The following is a 16,344-nucleotide window of genomic DNA, read 5'->3' as shown; positions in this document are numbered from 1 at the left end:
CATCCTATCATGTTTAACTAAATGCCATTTTACTATCCTTTAAATACAAGTAACATTTAACATTTATTGGGTCATTACATTTTGGTGAGTAATATGAGTATTAATATTACAGAATGGCGGACTACGTGGATAGGTAAGGTATATATGATTCTTTAATATTTTCAGAATGGTTTTGGTTAAAGGAGAACTGGTACTTTATGATATTATTAATAAAGCTTAATTGAGAGGGGGTTTCAGCCTTTTGGTTATATTCACATATTCATTTGAATAATTATAATTGTTCAATTTAAAATCACAACATTGTTCACAAGATTGGAGCAAGCATGGGAAATCAAAATGTAAATCTTCAAGGCTTTTTCTGATGTACTGATTTTTAAAATGTCACACAGTAGTGCTTATTTTAATGACTAATTAAGTGTGTGTTATTTCTATATAATATAGAAATGTTCAGAGCCAATTAGTGTGGAAATTTGCTGTTGCTAGCCTCCCACTGCTTGTCATTTATTAGTGATGGAAACTTCAGTATGGTTTTTATTATGTCTCCTTTTTAAGCAGATGTCCTGTAGATTTCAAGGAAAATTATATGACCTTTATGTTTTTAGAGCCAACTTAATTATGAGGCAATACATTTTTATTTTAAAGGTGTCTGCTTTTTCAACATGGGAGAAGGAGTTGCACAAGATAGTTTTTGATCCTCGGTACTTACTTCTCAATCCTAAAGAGAGAAAACAGGTAAAAGGAAAATAACATTATTTAAGAAATGTATATCCTTTAGCAGCATCATTTTTAAACTGTAAGGAATAAAATACCATCCTTTTGCCCCCCCGTAACACAGTACTTTAAAAACATAGTCTTATATCTTAGAACATAGTTATTGTCTATGTGGGCATTGCTGCCTCAGAAATACTTGGATAGTTTTCCCTTTATTATGGACATGGCTGTTGCTTCATGAGCATTTTGTCTTTATGCCTCGTACACACTGAGGTTATAGCTAAAGTTTTCAAAATGCATTTCGTTGTGCTTATTAATTTACTTTTTCTTGGGCAAATGATGCAAATTTAGAGTAGAAAAAGAAAAGGATGGATAAGTGGAAAGGAAAAAGAAACACCTACAGTCTTACCCAGCTGATGGGACCATGATTGGATACTGGTGTTATATATAACCTTCCAGTTAGCGCCAATATATATGTGTGACTGTGTGTGTGTGTTGTAGATAGACAACACTCTAAGACATGTTTACATTTCATGTGCACATTCTCCATCTAAGTGGCATCTGTTAAATGTCTTTTCATTATACACTTAAAGAATTGATGGACACCTAAGGGTCTCTGCTGAACTAGTGTTAACAGGAATTACAGTTGCCTGCTTATTGAGTTGCCATTGATTCCCATGATGACTCAGTGGTACATACCATCTCACAATGATCGCTTCTTCCTCTAAAGCATTGCACATTTTCAACTTACATAGTTTCTGAATTACCTGTACCACCCTGACACTGATCCCTTTAGAATGGTGAGTATGTGGAACCACTTGCTGTAGGGCTGTTGAGCTACAGGATTTCATTTGGTTGTCCGTCCTTTATATTGACAATTTAACAGTTGAAATAATTCTCTATACTGTTTGTGCCATTATGCATGTAGCTCTCATCACAAACTTTTTACGAAGAGAGGACATTTACTGTGTGCCAGACATGTATTTTAGTATGTGTAGTAGAAAAGCATGACTTCCAGATCTGTTTGCATCTGCATTTCAAGCATAGTAGGACTTTTTTGTTTTTATTTGTTTTAAAATGTGTGATCGTCTCATTCTCACCTGAATTGATGGCCCTATCAAAAAGTGTAAATTAGCCTTGATTCTTTACTTCTCCCCATTGCACATTTCAAGTCTGTCAGCAAAATGTACCTCCAAAAGCATGTAAATATCACTTCTTATATACCATTTCCCCCACTATGACTGTATTTCAAGGCACCATGACCATTTCTTAGCATCTGTTTAGCCTCTGACTGATCTCTTTGCTTCCTTCCATTCTTGCTTTTTCTGTAGTCACGTTCTTTTTCCACGTGGCAGCCACACTAATTTTAAAGTTTAAGTGACAGTTTAAGGCATTGTTATTGTCCCTTGCTTAGAAAATGTCCAGTGCTTCCCATTCCATTTAGGATAAGATTGAAATTCTTTATCATGGCTTATAAGATTTTGCTTACACTCTTAACTGCATACTTCTTGGAGGTCTTTTCTTAGATTCATTCATTCTGGCCACACTTCCTTTGTTAGGCCTTAAACAAGTTAGGTGCATTCTGGTACTTGCTCTTCTCTCTGTCTGGAATGTTCTTCCCCCAGGTGTCTGTATATGCTCTATCATTTTATTCAGGTGCTTGTGCGAGTGCCTTCTGATCAATGTATCTCTTTGCCTTCTTTCCTTTATAGCACTCATAGCTCTGATTATTATCTAAAATTACCTTATCTTCTGTCTCTTCCTACTGCAGAGTATAAACTCTTGAGTGCTGGAACTTTGTTTTGTTCGTTGCTGTATGTGTAATGCCTGGAACAGTGCTTAGCCTAAATATCTCTGGAGGTTTTCTTTAAAATTCTTGTGACTTTCTGTTCATGCCAGTGAGTGTTACGGTTTCTTACTGAGTTAAATTACAAGTATTTATTGAGAGCTAAAATTCTTTCCCAATTTAGGAGGCATCTTGTAAGCTGATTGTGTTACCTCCTATTAAGAGTAATAGTTAAAGAAAGGAAAAATATCAAGCATTATTTTATTTAAATAAAAACTGTACTTAAAGGTTCTCATCTGTTTGAGTAGAATTCTTACAACTGGAGTGTAAGAAATGAAAAGGGAAGCTTACACTTGGCATTAATCAATGTACTTTTTCAGTACGTAGTTTTATTCTTTGCATAGAAGTATAAAATCAAGGAGAAACCAATTAAGTGCTAGGTTACATATTTGGACTTTGTAACTTCATTTCTGAAATCTGTGTTTTGATTTTAAAAAACAACAGTTTCATTGAAAATGTCTTAAAATCTAAAAGTACATCTCTCTCACTTCTGTCCTTTTCTAGTTATCTGTAGATTATGTTTATTTCACATCATTATAAAAGAAATATTTTATATAATTGTAACCATAAATTTTAACTTAAGGTATTCCTTATATAATCTTGTTTTTGATAAAAGATCACTGAAGGAGTCGGAAATATTTTTGTTGTATTTGTTTTTTGTTTTGACAAGTTTTAAAGTGAATAACATTTTTCAACAGAATCAGACCATTTCCATGCAGGATTTTAGGCTCTGGTGTAGAGACTAGTTATGCTAACACTTTAAAATAAATTGCCTCTTACTTTATTTCAAAAATAAACATTTTAATGTAGTATGTGTTATTGAGAGCTTCTTAAGATTGATAGTGTTATAATATGGTAATACATAACCAGGACAGTTACTGACTGTCAGCTGGCCGTCTTGGCCACTGTTACTGAGTCAGTCTCAAATTATAAATTGAATTAAATTGAAGTGAGAATCAGGGGCGCGTGGGTGGCTCAGTCGTTAAGCCTATGCCTTTGGCTGAGGTCCTGATCCCGGGGTCCTGGGATCGAGCCCTGTGTCAGGCTTCCTGATCAGCAGGAAGTGTGCTTCTCTCTCTTCCACTTCCCCTGCTTGTGTTCCCTCTCTCTCTGTCTCTCTCTGTCAAATAAATAAATAAAATCTTAAAAAAAAAATAAATTGAAGTGAGAATCAAATAATGGAGACCTGTTGAAAGGAAAAACTATTGAATACTTGGACATCAAATGTATAGGTATTTTCCACATCAATCAGTTATCTGACAGTAGCTGGCTGACCTACCATTAAATTGAATTCTGACACTGTCTGCATGGAGTTAGGATCAGATCTCACAGATTGAGGGTTTATAGTCCAACAAAACCTCCCTTTCTTTGAATGCCAATCACAAGTAGTAGGTTCCCAGATTCTGCACCCTTTTGTTGAGTTCGGCTACAAATCACAGATTCCTATAGTTCCCTCCTCAGGTTTAATAATTTGCTCTAATGGCTCACAGAACTCTGGAAAACACTTATGTTTACCAGTTTATAATATAAGAAAGGATTATGATAAAGGATACAATTGAACATCAGATGATGTACATAGGGTGAGATCTGGAAGGGTCCTGGATGCTGGAGCTTCTGTCCCTGTGGAGTTGGGAGTGTGCCATTCTCCTGGCACATCGATGTATTCACCACGCCAGTAGCTCTCTGAACTCCTTGGTTTTGATTTTTATGGAGGCAGCGTGACATAGGTGTGATCGATTAAGTCATTGACCATTGGTGATTGGACTCAATCACAGCCCTTGAAAGTTCCAGGTGCTGTAATGACATGGTTGGTTCCACTGGCAAGTATCTGCCATCCTGTGGTTATATAGAAGCTTTCCAGAAATCACTTCACTGACACTAACTTAGATAAAGGTGAAAGGGCTTTGTTATGAATAACATAAAATTGTTCTTTTTACCTTTATCTATTTCAAAGCTACAGGACAAAAGCCAGGTACAGCAGTAGGTGCCCCTGTCACTCTTATCACTTAGGAAATTATAAGGGTTTTAGGAACTCTGGCCAGGAGCCAGGATGAAGACCAAATATATGTATTTTTTTTTCTTTTTTATTTAAATTCCAGTTAGTTAGCATGCATTGTAATAATTAGTTTCTGGTACACAATATAGTGATTCAGCACTTCCATACAACACCCGATGCTCATCCCAACAAGTGTGCTCCTTCATCCCCATCACCCATTTCACGCATCCCCTCCACCCACCTCCCCTCTGGTAACCATCAGCTTGTTCTCCATAGTTAAGAGTCTGTTTCTTGGTTTGTCTCTCACTCTTTCTTCCCTTTGCTCATTTGTTTTGTTTCTTGAATTCCACGTATGAGTGAAATCATATGGTATTCGTCTTTCTCTTGACTTATTTTGCTTAGCGTAATGCTCTCTAGCTCCATCTGTGTTGTTACAAATGGCAATATTGCATTCTTTTTTTTTTTTTTAAGATTTTATTTATTTATTTGACAGAGAGAGAGACAGCCAACGAAAGAGGGAACACAAGCAGGGGGAGTGGGAGAGGAAGAAGCAGGCTCCCAGCAGAGGAGCCAGATGTGGGGCTCGATCCCAGAACGCCGGGATCACGCCCTTAGCCGAAGGCAGAAGCTTAACCGCTGAGCCACCCAGGCGCCCCGCAATATTGCATTCTTAATACATTTTTTCTTACAACACAATATCACACCCATACTTTTCACAAATTTTATATTTTGAAGAAAATGTATATACAGAAAAGTCTAAAAATCATGTTTCACAAAAAGTGCGCATAAACAGTTATGCAAGATGGCTAAGTCCTAGAGGTTTATACAGCATAGTGCCTATAGCTAGCAGTACTGTATTCGATGCTCCACATTTTGCTAAGACGATAAATCTTCTGTGAAGTGTTCTTAATATCGCATACAAAATAAGAATAAATTAAAAGGGCTGGAGGAACGTTTTGGAGGCGATATGTTTTTGGCAGTCTTTGGTGGTTTCCCAGATGTATATTTATCTCCAAACTTACCAAATTGTATACATTAAATATGTATATCTTTTTGTATGTCAATCATAACTCAGTAAAGTGGTGTAAAAAAAAGCAAAGAAATGGAATATTACCAGCACCCTAGAAGCTGCTTTGGCTTAGAGAGTATAACCCTTTAATTTGGATGGTTTTGATTATGCCTACAAAAGTCAACTAGGAATTGTTTTTAAAAACTTAGTAACTTTCGGGGCGCCTGGGTGGCACAGCGGTTGGGCGATCCAGGATCGAGCCCAACATCAGGCTCTTCTGCTGTGAGCCTGCTTCTTCCTCTCCCACTCCCCCTGCTGTGTTCCCTCTCTCGCTGGCTGTCTCTATCTCTGTCGAATAAATAAATAAAATCTTTAAAAAAAAACAAAAAAAAAACTTAGTAACTTTCATGGTGTTAGTTACAACATTTTGTTCACAAGTTGATTTTGTAAGAAAATAACTGCTTAAAATAAGAACATAAAGCCCAAGTGTATTGGGAGGCATGACACAAATAATTAAGAGAAACTTGAAAACAGAACTCCTAATTTTCTTTGAGAACTTAATCTCAGCTAGTGATTCCTAATCTTGGTATGGGATATCCCAGAGGAGGTGATGTGAAGTTTTCTTGAGCTTCTGAAAAGAAAGTTAACATAAATTCACTTGGGTTTTATTTCTCATTTACTACTTTTACAAATAAGAAAGTATATACCAAGGAGGTGCATGGGTGGCTCATTTGGCTGGGGCCCAGGACCCGACCCACCGAGTTGGCTGCTTCTCCCCCCAGCCCCTCCCCGGTGCACTCTCTCTCTCTGAAATGGATAAATCTTAAAAAAAAAAAAAAAAAAGGAAAAGAAAAAGAAAAAGTATGTACCAAGAAAAGAGAGAGGGGTTGGAAAGAGCCCTCTTTCCCATTTCCGTCAGCATACAGATGCTTTCAGGATTTATTGCAGTGCTACATTTAGAGGGTACTGAAAATGACCTAAATGCCTAGCAGGAAACTGGTGAGATAATTGTAGATATTTCTATACAGCTAGTAAAGATTAGTAGATATATATGGCCTGACCTGGAAATAAGTCTGAAGTTTTTTAAAGAGAACATTTTTTGTTTGACTTTTTCTGAAGATATGCATGCACACATTTAAATAGTCAAATAGTTCTATAAGATATGCTAGGAAAAATATTAGAGTGCTGCCCCAGTTTTATCTTTCTGAAGACATTTCTTCTGGAGCCTTCTGACTTACTTCATTCTGGACTGGTTGCCCTTTACCCCTGATGTTTTGCTGTCATTTTTGAGGATGTCCAGTCTTAACCGTCATCCTGGGATTTGATTTCCCTCATCTCTCTTTTTGGTGGGGTAGGGGTGTGAGTAGGGAGGGTTCACCTGTTTCCTCCATCATAATTCTTTTCTTTCTTGGTTTACTCCCTTTTGACGCATTTCATCTCTGTACTAACAGCTTCTTGGGAAAACATGCATGGGAGATAAATTTCTGAAGCCTGACATATTTGAAAACACCTTTATTGTATATCCTTAATTTGGAATTGTTTGGTTAAGATATTTGAAATTGGAAATCTTTTTCAGGATTTTGAAGATGTTGCTCTTTTTCTAGTTTTCATTGTTGTTTTTGAAGCCATCTGTTACTTACTTGTTCCTTTGTTTATGGACATGTTTATTTTTCCTTCATTGGCATGTAGGATCTTCTCTTAGTGTACAGAGTTCTGAAATCTCGCGGTGATTATGTGCCTTGGTGGAAGGGGCCCATTGTGCTGGGTCCTTGGTGGCCCTTCTAGTATGTGAACTCGTATCTTTCAGTTCTGGGAAATTTTCTTGTATTGCTTTTTTGATTTGTTTCCACCTGTTTATTTTTTCTTTCTGGGACAGAGAATTTGCCCCTCTGGGCTTGTCCTTAAAGTTTTTTTTCTTGTTTTCTACCTCTGCCCTTTAAAAAAAAAAAATTTGGGGTGACTTTCTCGTCTTTATAGTCTAATCCTTTAATTTTTTATTTCTTCTGTCATCCCTTAATTTCTAGGATTTCTTTTTTGTTTTTCTTGTTTTATAGTTACAGTATATTAGTTTTATGAGATATTTGAGGGTTTTTTTCTTTTAAGTTTTCATTTTCCTGCATAGGTTCTGTTTTCTATTTTGGTTTCTATTTTTCACGCTGGAGAGTTTCCTTAGATGTCTTTAAAGAGACCCTGACTTCTCATGATTAGGAATGAAGCACTAAAATGCTCTTTGGGCACTCTGAGAGTCTAAGTGGGCTCCCACAGTGTGGCTTTACGCTAAAGCCTTGCTTCTCACTCAGAGGCAGTTTTGCCCTAGGAGACATTTTTGTTGTCACAACTGAGGGGGTGCTTTTGGCATCTGGTGGCCGCGGATGCTGCTAAACATTATCTGGCCCAAGTGTCTTAAGTGCTGAGGTTGAAAAACCCTGCTGTAGGGTGATTTAAGCCAGTTTGTTGAGGATCTCCTGATGCAGGTAATTTTTAGGCTGGTCAGATTCTTGATAAGAACCTTTAGTGTCCTGATGAGAGGACACAGCCCTTACTGCTTTTGTTCTGGGAGAACTGTGTCTTTCTGTTTGGTATGTAACTGGTTAATTCGCTGTGTTCTCTGTCTGATTATGCCTCATTTCTAATTCATGTCGTTCCCCCCCGCCCCCACTCCCACCCAAAGCCAGAGATACCGCTCTACCTTTTAGAGCAAGAATCAGCAAAATTTTAACATAAAACGTCAGGTATTTATTATCTGGTCTTTGGGGGCCATCTGGTCTCTTTCACTATATTATAATTCTTCAGCTCGATAGATGTAAAGGAGTGAACATGACTGTTCAAGTAAAGCTTTAGTTATGGACCCTAAAATTTGGATTTCATTTAATTGTCATGGGTCATGAAATGTCATGAAATTTTCTAGTATGTTTTTTTCCTAACCGTTTAAAAATGTTGAAGTTTTCTTGGGCTGTGTAAAAACAGGCAGCAGGCCAGATTTGGCCAGCACATTGTGAATTGCCATCCCTTGTTCTAGAGACTAATCACTTGCCTTTTACTGAGGTTCAGGAGTGGCAGTGCCCCCCGGTACATGAAGTTGGCAAAGGGGATTTACTAATTGACTCATTCTTAAACAGTCTTATTGTAGCTATACTCTACCCTCACTTCTGTGGATATCTGGTGTTGTCACTTGTGGAGCTATTTGAGGATTCTCTAATTAAAAAAAACTGGTTTCTTTGTTTTGTTGACTGCTGAGTTAGGGTCTGCTTTCTCGTGTCCACCAAGTCCTTTACTAGTTATCCATGTGCTTTTCAACCATTGAGAGTTGCTCTTTCTCTTTTTTCCCACTGGTCTGTTTCTGTTGGTTTGTGATTTTAAAAAAAACCCAACAACCTCTATTGGCATTTTATTGGCGTTTGAAGAAAACAGGAAATAGGCGTGTATGTTCAGTTATTATCTTGTCTATATATTATTAAGTGGGAAAACATTATAGGATAGATGTAAAGCATTACATTTTGATGAAAATAGTTATTCCTTAAAGAGAACCACAGAAGTAAATTTAAGCTCTGTTCCATACTATTGATTTTTTTTTCTAGAAGAGATTTGGAAGGACTGTAATTTCTTTTATACATTTTATATTGCCTGACATTTTTTTAGTACACATGTATTCTATTTGTAATCAGGGAAAATGAAAATTACAGGGGCGTTTAGCTTTGTTCTGGAAATCTAAACAGAGGGCTTCTGAGACTTGCTATAGGTAATCTGCATATAATTGAGATATCTGTAGTTAGTGTATTTTTCTACTACATTTTGGACAAAGATAATGACTTAGTATTTTCTTATAGATTCCATAGTTTGGTAATTAAATTATTTATATGAAAGACTAACTTGTCAAATTGGTTTATTTTTGTGATAGGTATTTGATCAGTATGTAAAGACGAGGGCAGAGGAAGAACGCAGGGAAAAGAAAAACAAAATAATGCAAGCCAAGGAAGATTTCAAAAAAATGATGGAAGAAGCAAAATTTAATCCAAGGTATATGGTTCATTACTGTAACATTTCAAGATATTTATGTGCTTTCTCCTAAGATCAGCTAAGAGAATACGTATCTTTTGGATAATTGGATTATTTGATTGGTTTCTGCATTTCTAATCTTCATTCTTAATATATTTCCCTTAGAGGACTCTCTTGTGCCCTGTGAGAGGCGTTGGTTTTCAAGAAGGTTACCTTTGTTCTAAAAGCTTCCCTGTGGGAATAAATTTCCTTCTCTAGAAACTGGTAAATGATTAAAAAAAAAAAAATCTGTCTCCATCCTTTAAGTTTTACACATAAAAACTTGCAGTGCAGGAACATTATTTTGATTGAAGTGGTGAAGGACCTCTGTCTAGATTATGTTTTTGTCTGACATTTGCAATTGATTGTTAATGGGTATTGAGTATGCATAATGGGCTGAAGAAGATGAGACATTCTAAACTTATGTGACTAGCATCTTAACAATAATGGCATCATTTCGTGGGTATTTTATGTGCATTTAAAGATATATGTACAAACTTACATGCATGATTAATGTACTCCTCTCATACCTATTTTGCAGATAGGGAAAGTAAGAATTAGGTAACTTGCCCAAGTGAATGTGGGATTTCAATTAGATTCTGGCGTTAACACTGAATAGTCTAGGTAAGGGAGAATTACCTAGAATTATTTATGGCTTAGTTTTAGCAGTTGTGTTATTAGGCTGCTGTGAACATCTCATAACATGGAGAATTTCTAAAACTATAGGGTAGAATCACGGAGCATCTGGGTTAAATGGTAGTTTTTATAAAAATTCATCTTGTTTAAACATTTACTTTTGTCATTGGAGATAGAGAAGAGTGATGTTGAGAAAGTGTGTTTGGTATTACCATTTTACATTTGAAAAATGAAGAGAAACCTATGGTATTAATATGCATTTCAGACAATAAAGCTAACAGTATTTGTGGCTCTAAAGAATGTAATATTTGTCAGGGGGTAATTGAGTTTCAGACTCTCCAAGGGGTCTTGGGCCTTTCTGTTTGGTTTATCAGAAGGGTGAGATCTTGGGTCAGATACTTGCGACTGGGTTATAAAAGACACTTTGGGAGGCAGTTGAGGAAATTTGAACATGGTTTGTTACTACGTATTAGAGAATTCATAGTTTCTTGGGGTATTGTGGTGGTGGAGGGAAAAGGGTTTACTCTGAGGGACATACATGCTGAAATATTTATAAAGTATCGTGATGTCTGCAGCTTGTTTTCAAGTGATTCAGCAAAATATATCTATTTATTAAAACCATTATGAATCTGGCAATAACTGAGACTCTGAAGAGATTTCCATTTTGTGGATTTGACAAATAAAGTCTTGCTGTATGACAGTATCCTGTTGGTGTTCTTTGGGGCTGATAGAATTATTGGAGTGATCTGTACTTTGCAGGTTACTTCAAAAAATAAAGCCATGAGGCACATAACTAGAAGTCTTGGCACTGGGGACATTGTGCTGTATTGTTACATTAATACATTCAACACTAACATAGAGGTTAGTACCAATTTTAGTGAATGGCAGAAAATGAGAAGGAAAAACTTAAAATGGAGAAAATAGTGTCCATGAACTTAAGTTCACTTTGTAATGGAAAAAGACTACTATCGACAAAGTTTTTTAATAGAGTTTGTAGATAAAACGCCCTGGAGTTTATTCTAAGGGAAAGAATGACTGGGGACGATTACCTTAGTGCCCAATCTCCATCTTTTTTGTTTTGATGGAAGTCTTAAGGCATTCCTCCTAGGGTCAACTCCTGGTCACTCTACTGGTCTCCTAATACTATTATCCACTGTCAACTCTCCCTGAGAAAAAAGGTTAACATGTGTGTTACCAAGCAGTGCTTTTTGGAGTTAAGAGATGAGTCATATAAAAATCTATCTGAATCTAATTTTAAAACTTCCTCTTGGTCTGTTCTGGTGAAAAATAATAATTATTTTAACTATGTTATTACAAGTAATGGAAATACCTGTAAAATAATTCTCACTTTTATAAGTTGATTTTACATTTTAAAAAAAGGTTTATTCTTTAATCATAGTAGTAATTGCCCTTCTCTTAAAATTACAATGCAAGGTGCTTAATTTATCATGAAAAGAAAACATATGATGGACTACATGTGATCCCTTTTCTGGGACATGCAATTTTTACATTACAATTTTATCGAAGTTACATATCCATTATTCAAACCAGGTTTGCAATATATCCTGTTGTTAAAAATGTTGAATTAATGAAATTAGGTATTCTGAGTAACAACAGTTGCATGTAAAAGATTTTTAGAATCTGGGTTTGGTTGCCAAAGCGTAAAAATAGCAAATGTGAGCTGTGAGTGGTACTCCTAGTTTTCAGTTGATGTTTTAAATTCTAAATTCTGAAGTTAACCAATTTTTTCTTTATAATGAAAGTTATAGTAGAACCTTTAACACCTGAGAAGATGTGTTTTATGTGTGCATTGAAATAGTTAAATAGTTCTTAAAAGGAGAAAGTAAGATTTATTTTTCCCCTCTAAAAACATGCTAAATATGGGAGTATTTTTATAAGAGCAAATTACTATTACGTAAGGTGAAAGCTTAAAATGTTGAGTCTATCGAAATGTATGAAAGCTATATAAATGCCTTTTATTTGTGAAGAAAAAAAATTTTTTTTAATGCTGAGCCTCATTAGCCCTCATAGGCCTCATCTTTTTAATATAACCTGCTTGGCAATTTGCTGTGCTTTTTGCATTTCTCTATGTTGATGTTTTCATCAAATCTGGAAAATTTTTATTTTTTCTGCTCTGATTCATTCAGTTTCTCTTTTAGAATTCTAATTACGCCTATTTTAAAGTGTTTGGTATTATCTCACACATCCCTGAGACTATTCTCCTCCTCCCCCTAATTTTTTTTCTGTGTACTCTTTTATTAGATAACTGTTACTGATCTAACTTGGAGTCACTGGCTCTTTATTCTGTGTCTCCTCTTTTGTTAAGCCCATCCAGTGAATTTTTCCTTTCAGTTAGCTTTAGGTTCTTTTTTTCGACTTTCTATACCTCTGCTGAAACTCCCTTTTTTTTGTTCATTCATTAAGACTTGTTTTTAGTTCTTTGAGCCTACTTTTCTTTCAGTATAATTATAATAATTTTAAAGGATTTGTCTCTGCCTAAGCATCTGGGCATTTTGGGTTTGGTTTCTGTTGATTTAAAATTTTTTTTGGTATGGATTATGCATACTTTGCGTGTTTAGTGTTTTCTGATTGAATGTTGGAAATCTGGATTTTTGTTTTCACAGGCAGTTCACTTTATTACAGGCTGATCATGTTAAGTTAGTTTTGATGTAAGGCTTTGTGAGTGTGGATCTCAAGGTAGAAGGTGTTTTTCAGCAGTCCAGCTTTGTCTCCCTTGTGCATCTTTTGTGGATTTCATTGTAAATGCTGTCCTTTTTCTGTACTATCAATTTCTAAGATCTGGTTTTTGCTCTTAACCATGTGGCACTTTCACTTTGGTGGGGGGCGTGGTCTTTCCCTGCTATTGCAGTCCAGCCTTGGCTGTCCACTTGTGGGGAATCGCTTTTAGGTATATTTGTGGAGTACTCTCTTGCTATAGCTTTTTCCTCTGCTATTTTAGCACCCAAACTGATCTTCACTGCTTCTGGCTATTGAGACTGCTGTACTCTGCTTGGAGTACGGTCTCTTGGGAAGTTGTCCTAAGGCAGAGGGCAGTGGGGCTTTCCTCAGTCTTAGTACTCTGCCTGTTGTTCACTGTTTTGAAATCAGTCGCTTCATATATTTTGTCCTGTTTCACAGTTGTTTCTGGAACAAGAGCTAATTCAATAAAGTTACTCCTCCATGGCTAGAAGCAAGACTCAGCCTCTTCTTCGTGTGAAAATAGATGAGCTCTGAAGTCTCTTGCAGCACATACATTTTTTGCTCTCTGTGTTATCCCCCAGTATCATGTTGATAGTATACAAAGCGCTAACCACATTTTCACCCTTTAGCCCTTTTTTACTCCTTTCTGTAGCTCATTATTCACTGTTTGGGCAGATGTTGGGGCTCAGTGACTCTTTGGCACATACTCTTGCTGGAAAAATGGTGTCTTCTGCTATACCTTTCTACAAGCAGAAATAGCTCTACCAAAGTTAGCACACTTGCCATTTTGTTACAGAGCTACTTTTAGTGAATTTGCAGCCAAGCATGCTAAAGATTCAAGATTCAAAGCAATCGAAAAGATGAAAGATCGAGAAGCCTTGTTTAATGAATTTGTGGCAGCTGCAAGGAAGAAAGAGAAAGAAGATTCGAAGACCAGAGGTGAGAAGGTAAGATGGTTTTAGTTCTGGTCGTGTGATTGATGGGAGTGTGAATAGGAAGGGACTAATATGGGGCTGTGTTCCTAATCTTGTTCATGGGCATAAATTAAAGGACTCACATTTACTGTTTAGCTTTATAAGTTTTTATAGTTGTTTATATGTGTGAATTGTCCCTTTACTTTCATGATGTTTATTTTATTTTTTATTTTTTAAGGATTTTATTTGAGAGAGAGAGATAGAGAGAGCACAAATAGGGTGAGGGGAAGAGGGAGAGGAAGAATTAGGCTCCCCGCTGAGCCCCATGTGGGGCTTGATCCCAGGACCCTGGCATCATGACCTGAGCCAAAGGCAGACACTTAACCAACTGAGCCACCCAGGTGCCCTGTGATGTTTATTTTAATAACTTCACTAAACTACCTAGATTTGCTTTATATTTTATTTTACATTTACAATTTATTAATACAGAGATGCCCAGTAAACCCAGAACGGACTATTAGGTCTGTCTATTCACTGGTACTTGCTAAGATTTCAAGATTCTTAATAAGCGGTAACCTTTAAATTTCAAAAAGCTTTTTTATCTTTTTTGCCTTCTAAAAGATAGCATTTCAGTGACTTTCTAATCTTTTAGTAAACATATCTTACATATGAATTATTGCTTATCAGAAATAAAGGTCAGCTATTAAAGATTAATGAATTCCAAATGTCATTTGAGAGCAGTGTCAGGAATGGAGAGCAGCCCACCGCTGGAGAAGCAGGCTGGTGGAGGCGGCACCAGTGGTGCATGAACCATCAAAACATGCAGCCACTCTCCTTAGTGTCCCTGTGTGCTTTGTGAATGGAGAAAAAGAACCTCTGAAGCCTAATCATTTTTGACATTTAAAATGGCCTGTTATCCCAGAAAGTTAAAACATCACAAATTCTGTTAAGAAATGTTAGGGAAGTAATACCACTCTTACTGAGAAGAAGCCTCTTTCACTGTAAATAGCAGTAGTTTTGGGTGAAATGACTTTTGTCAGAAATACCTGAAATTTCCTGATTATAGAATATATTGGGGGGCGCCTGGGTGGCACAGCGGTTAAGCGTCTGCCTTTGGCTCAGCGCGTAATCCCGGCGTTCTGGGATCGAGCCCCACATCAGGCTCCTCTGCTAGGAGCCTGCTTCTTCCTCTCCCACTCCCCCTGCTTGTGTTCCCTCTCTCGCTGGCTGTCTATCTCTGTCAAATAAATAAATAAAATCTTTAAAAAAAAAAAAAAAGAATATATTGGGCTTCAGTGTAGATCCTTTCAGAATTACTTCACTATCAACTTTTTTTTTTCCAAATGATTATACTTCTCAGGAAATGTGCAAAATTAAGTGTTGAATTAGAGTCATGTTAATGAATTGTTTGCTACTTTTGACTTTTAGTAATAATCTATTTGATTAAAGAAAGCCAAGTAAATAAATGATTGCTACTGTGTGATTGCTTTTATACAAATTGAATGTTTTTCTCTTTGCATTTGTAACTAATGTTCTTTTTCTTAACACTTTTTTTTTGTAACTATTTTGTGTATTCTGTTTTATAACAAGTGGATAGACTTTACAGTTTTGTGCTGTGCGGCCTGTCAATCAGTTCAGTCTGACAGCTATCAATCACTGATACGCAAAGTATTATGGGATTCCCTAGTGAGGAAAGAATTGGTATCTCTGTATGGTGACTTTAGCCTCCCGCAGTTCCGGTACTTTACTACATTTTTTTAGTCTTTTTCCTTATGAAGTGATGAGAGTTGTGCCCAGAATGTGTTAATTGAAATAAATTAAATAGATACTATATCTAAATACACCTAATATATTCATCTTTGTTTTTTTTGGATTGTAAAATTCTCTAAATTATAGGTTTGGTTTTCTATCATTATTAAATTTTTTAAAAAGAGGCCAGAAATTACTAAAGTAATTTCTCAGCCAGTTTAAAGAATGCAAAATTACTCACTAGGCTATGGAGACAGAAATCTTTAAGGGTTTAAATATAGTATATTTTATATTCACATTCTGAGAAGTAGCTGGTTAGTGAAGTTTTACCACTTTCTTCATGACTTACTGTATATTTATTTTTATGAAGTATATTGTCTATACCATTTTTTTTAAATCACATTTCAACTGTAATTGAGTGGTAGGATTAGTGCTAGTAGCATGGTGCTGGTATATTGGAATTTCTTTATTCCTGTGATTCTCTAGCTGCTGTTTGTAGCGTTGAGATAATGTAATTAATAGCTGAATAGTAAAGGTTTAAAGGTTATTACTTGCTGAGCCAAAAACCTATGAAGGATATTGACTTTTGGTGAAGTCACTTTTTTTTCCTTTAGTAGACATTTTTAAGCTAAAGGGTAAAATCATTTCATGTAGCTTTTACTGGTAATTTTCAGTTTTATAAAAAATGTTCCTAAAACTCTGTTTATTTTACTGAGGTGTTTTGTTTGCCAAAAGAACTACCCTCAAG

The 16,344-nt window shown here is 36.1% G+C and overlaps 1 protein-coding gene across 5 annotated transcripts in view; it reads left to right on the top strand.

Annotated features, from left to right (window-relative positions):
- TCERG1 (transcription elongation regulator 1) overlaps positions 1 to 16,344 on the top strand; it is a 62,535-nt gene that overhangs the window by 37,009 nt on the left and 9,182 nt on the right. For all 5 annotated transcript variants that reach the window (XR_006779036.2, XM_045794361.2, XM_045794360.2 and 2 more), the window contains 3 exons: positions 643 to 732; positions 9,461 to 9,579; positions 13,730 to 13,880. Coding sequence is in view for 4 of the 5 variants with exons in the window: in XM_045794361.2 (XP_045650317.1) it covers positions 643 to 732; positions 9,461 to 9,579; positions 13,730 to 13,880 (360 nt within the window). In the remaining variant the exon portion in view is untranslated. The remainder of the gene's footprint in view (positions 1 to 642; positions 733 to 9,460; positions 9,580 to 13,729; positions 13,881 to 16,344) is intronic.

The sequence above is a fragment of the Ursus americanus genome, chromosome 5 (assembly GCF_024610735.1).
Source record: "Ursus americanus isolate L20-20 chromosome 5, mUrsAme1.1.p, whole genome shotgun sequence".
Taxonomy (NCBI): Eukaryota; Metazoa; Chordata; class Mammalia; order Carnivora; family Ursidae; genus Ursus; species Ursus americanus.
Note: the sequence above shows the minus strand (reverse complement) of the source record. Positions and strands in the feature narration are given on the sequence as shown.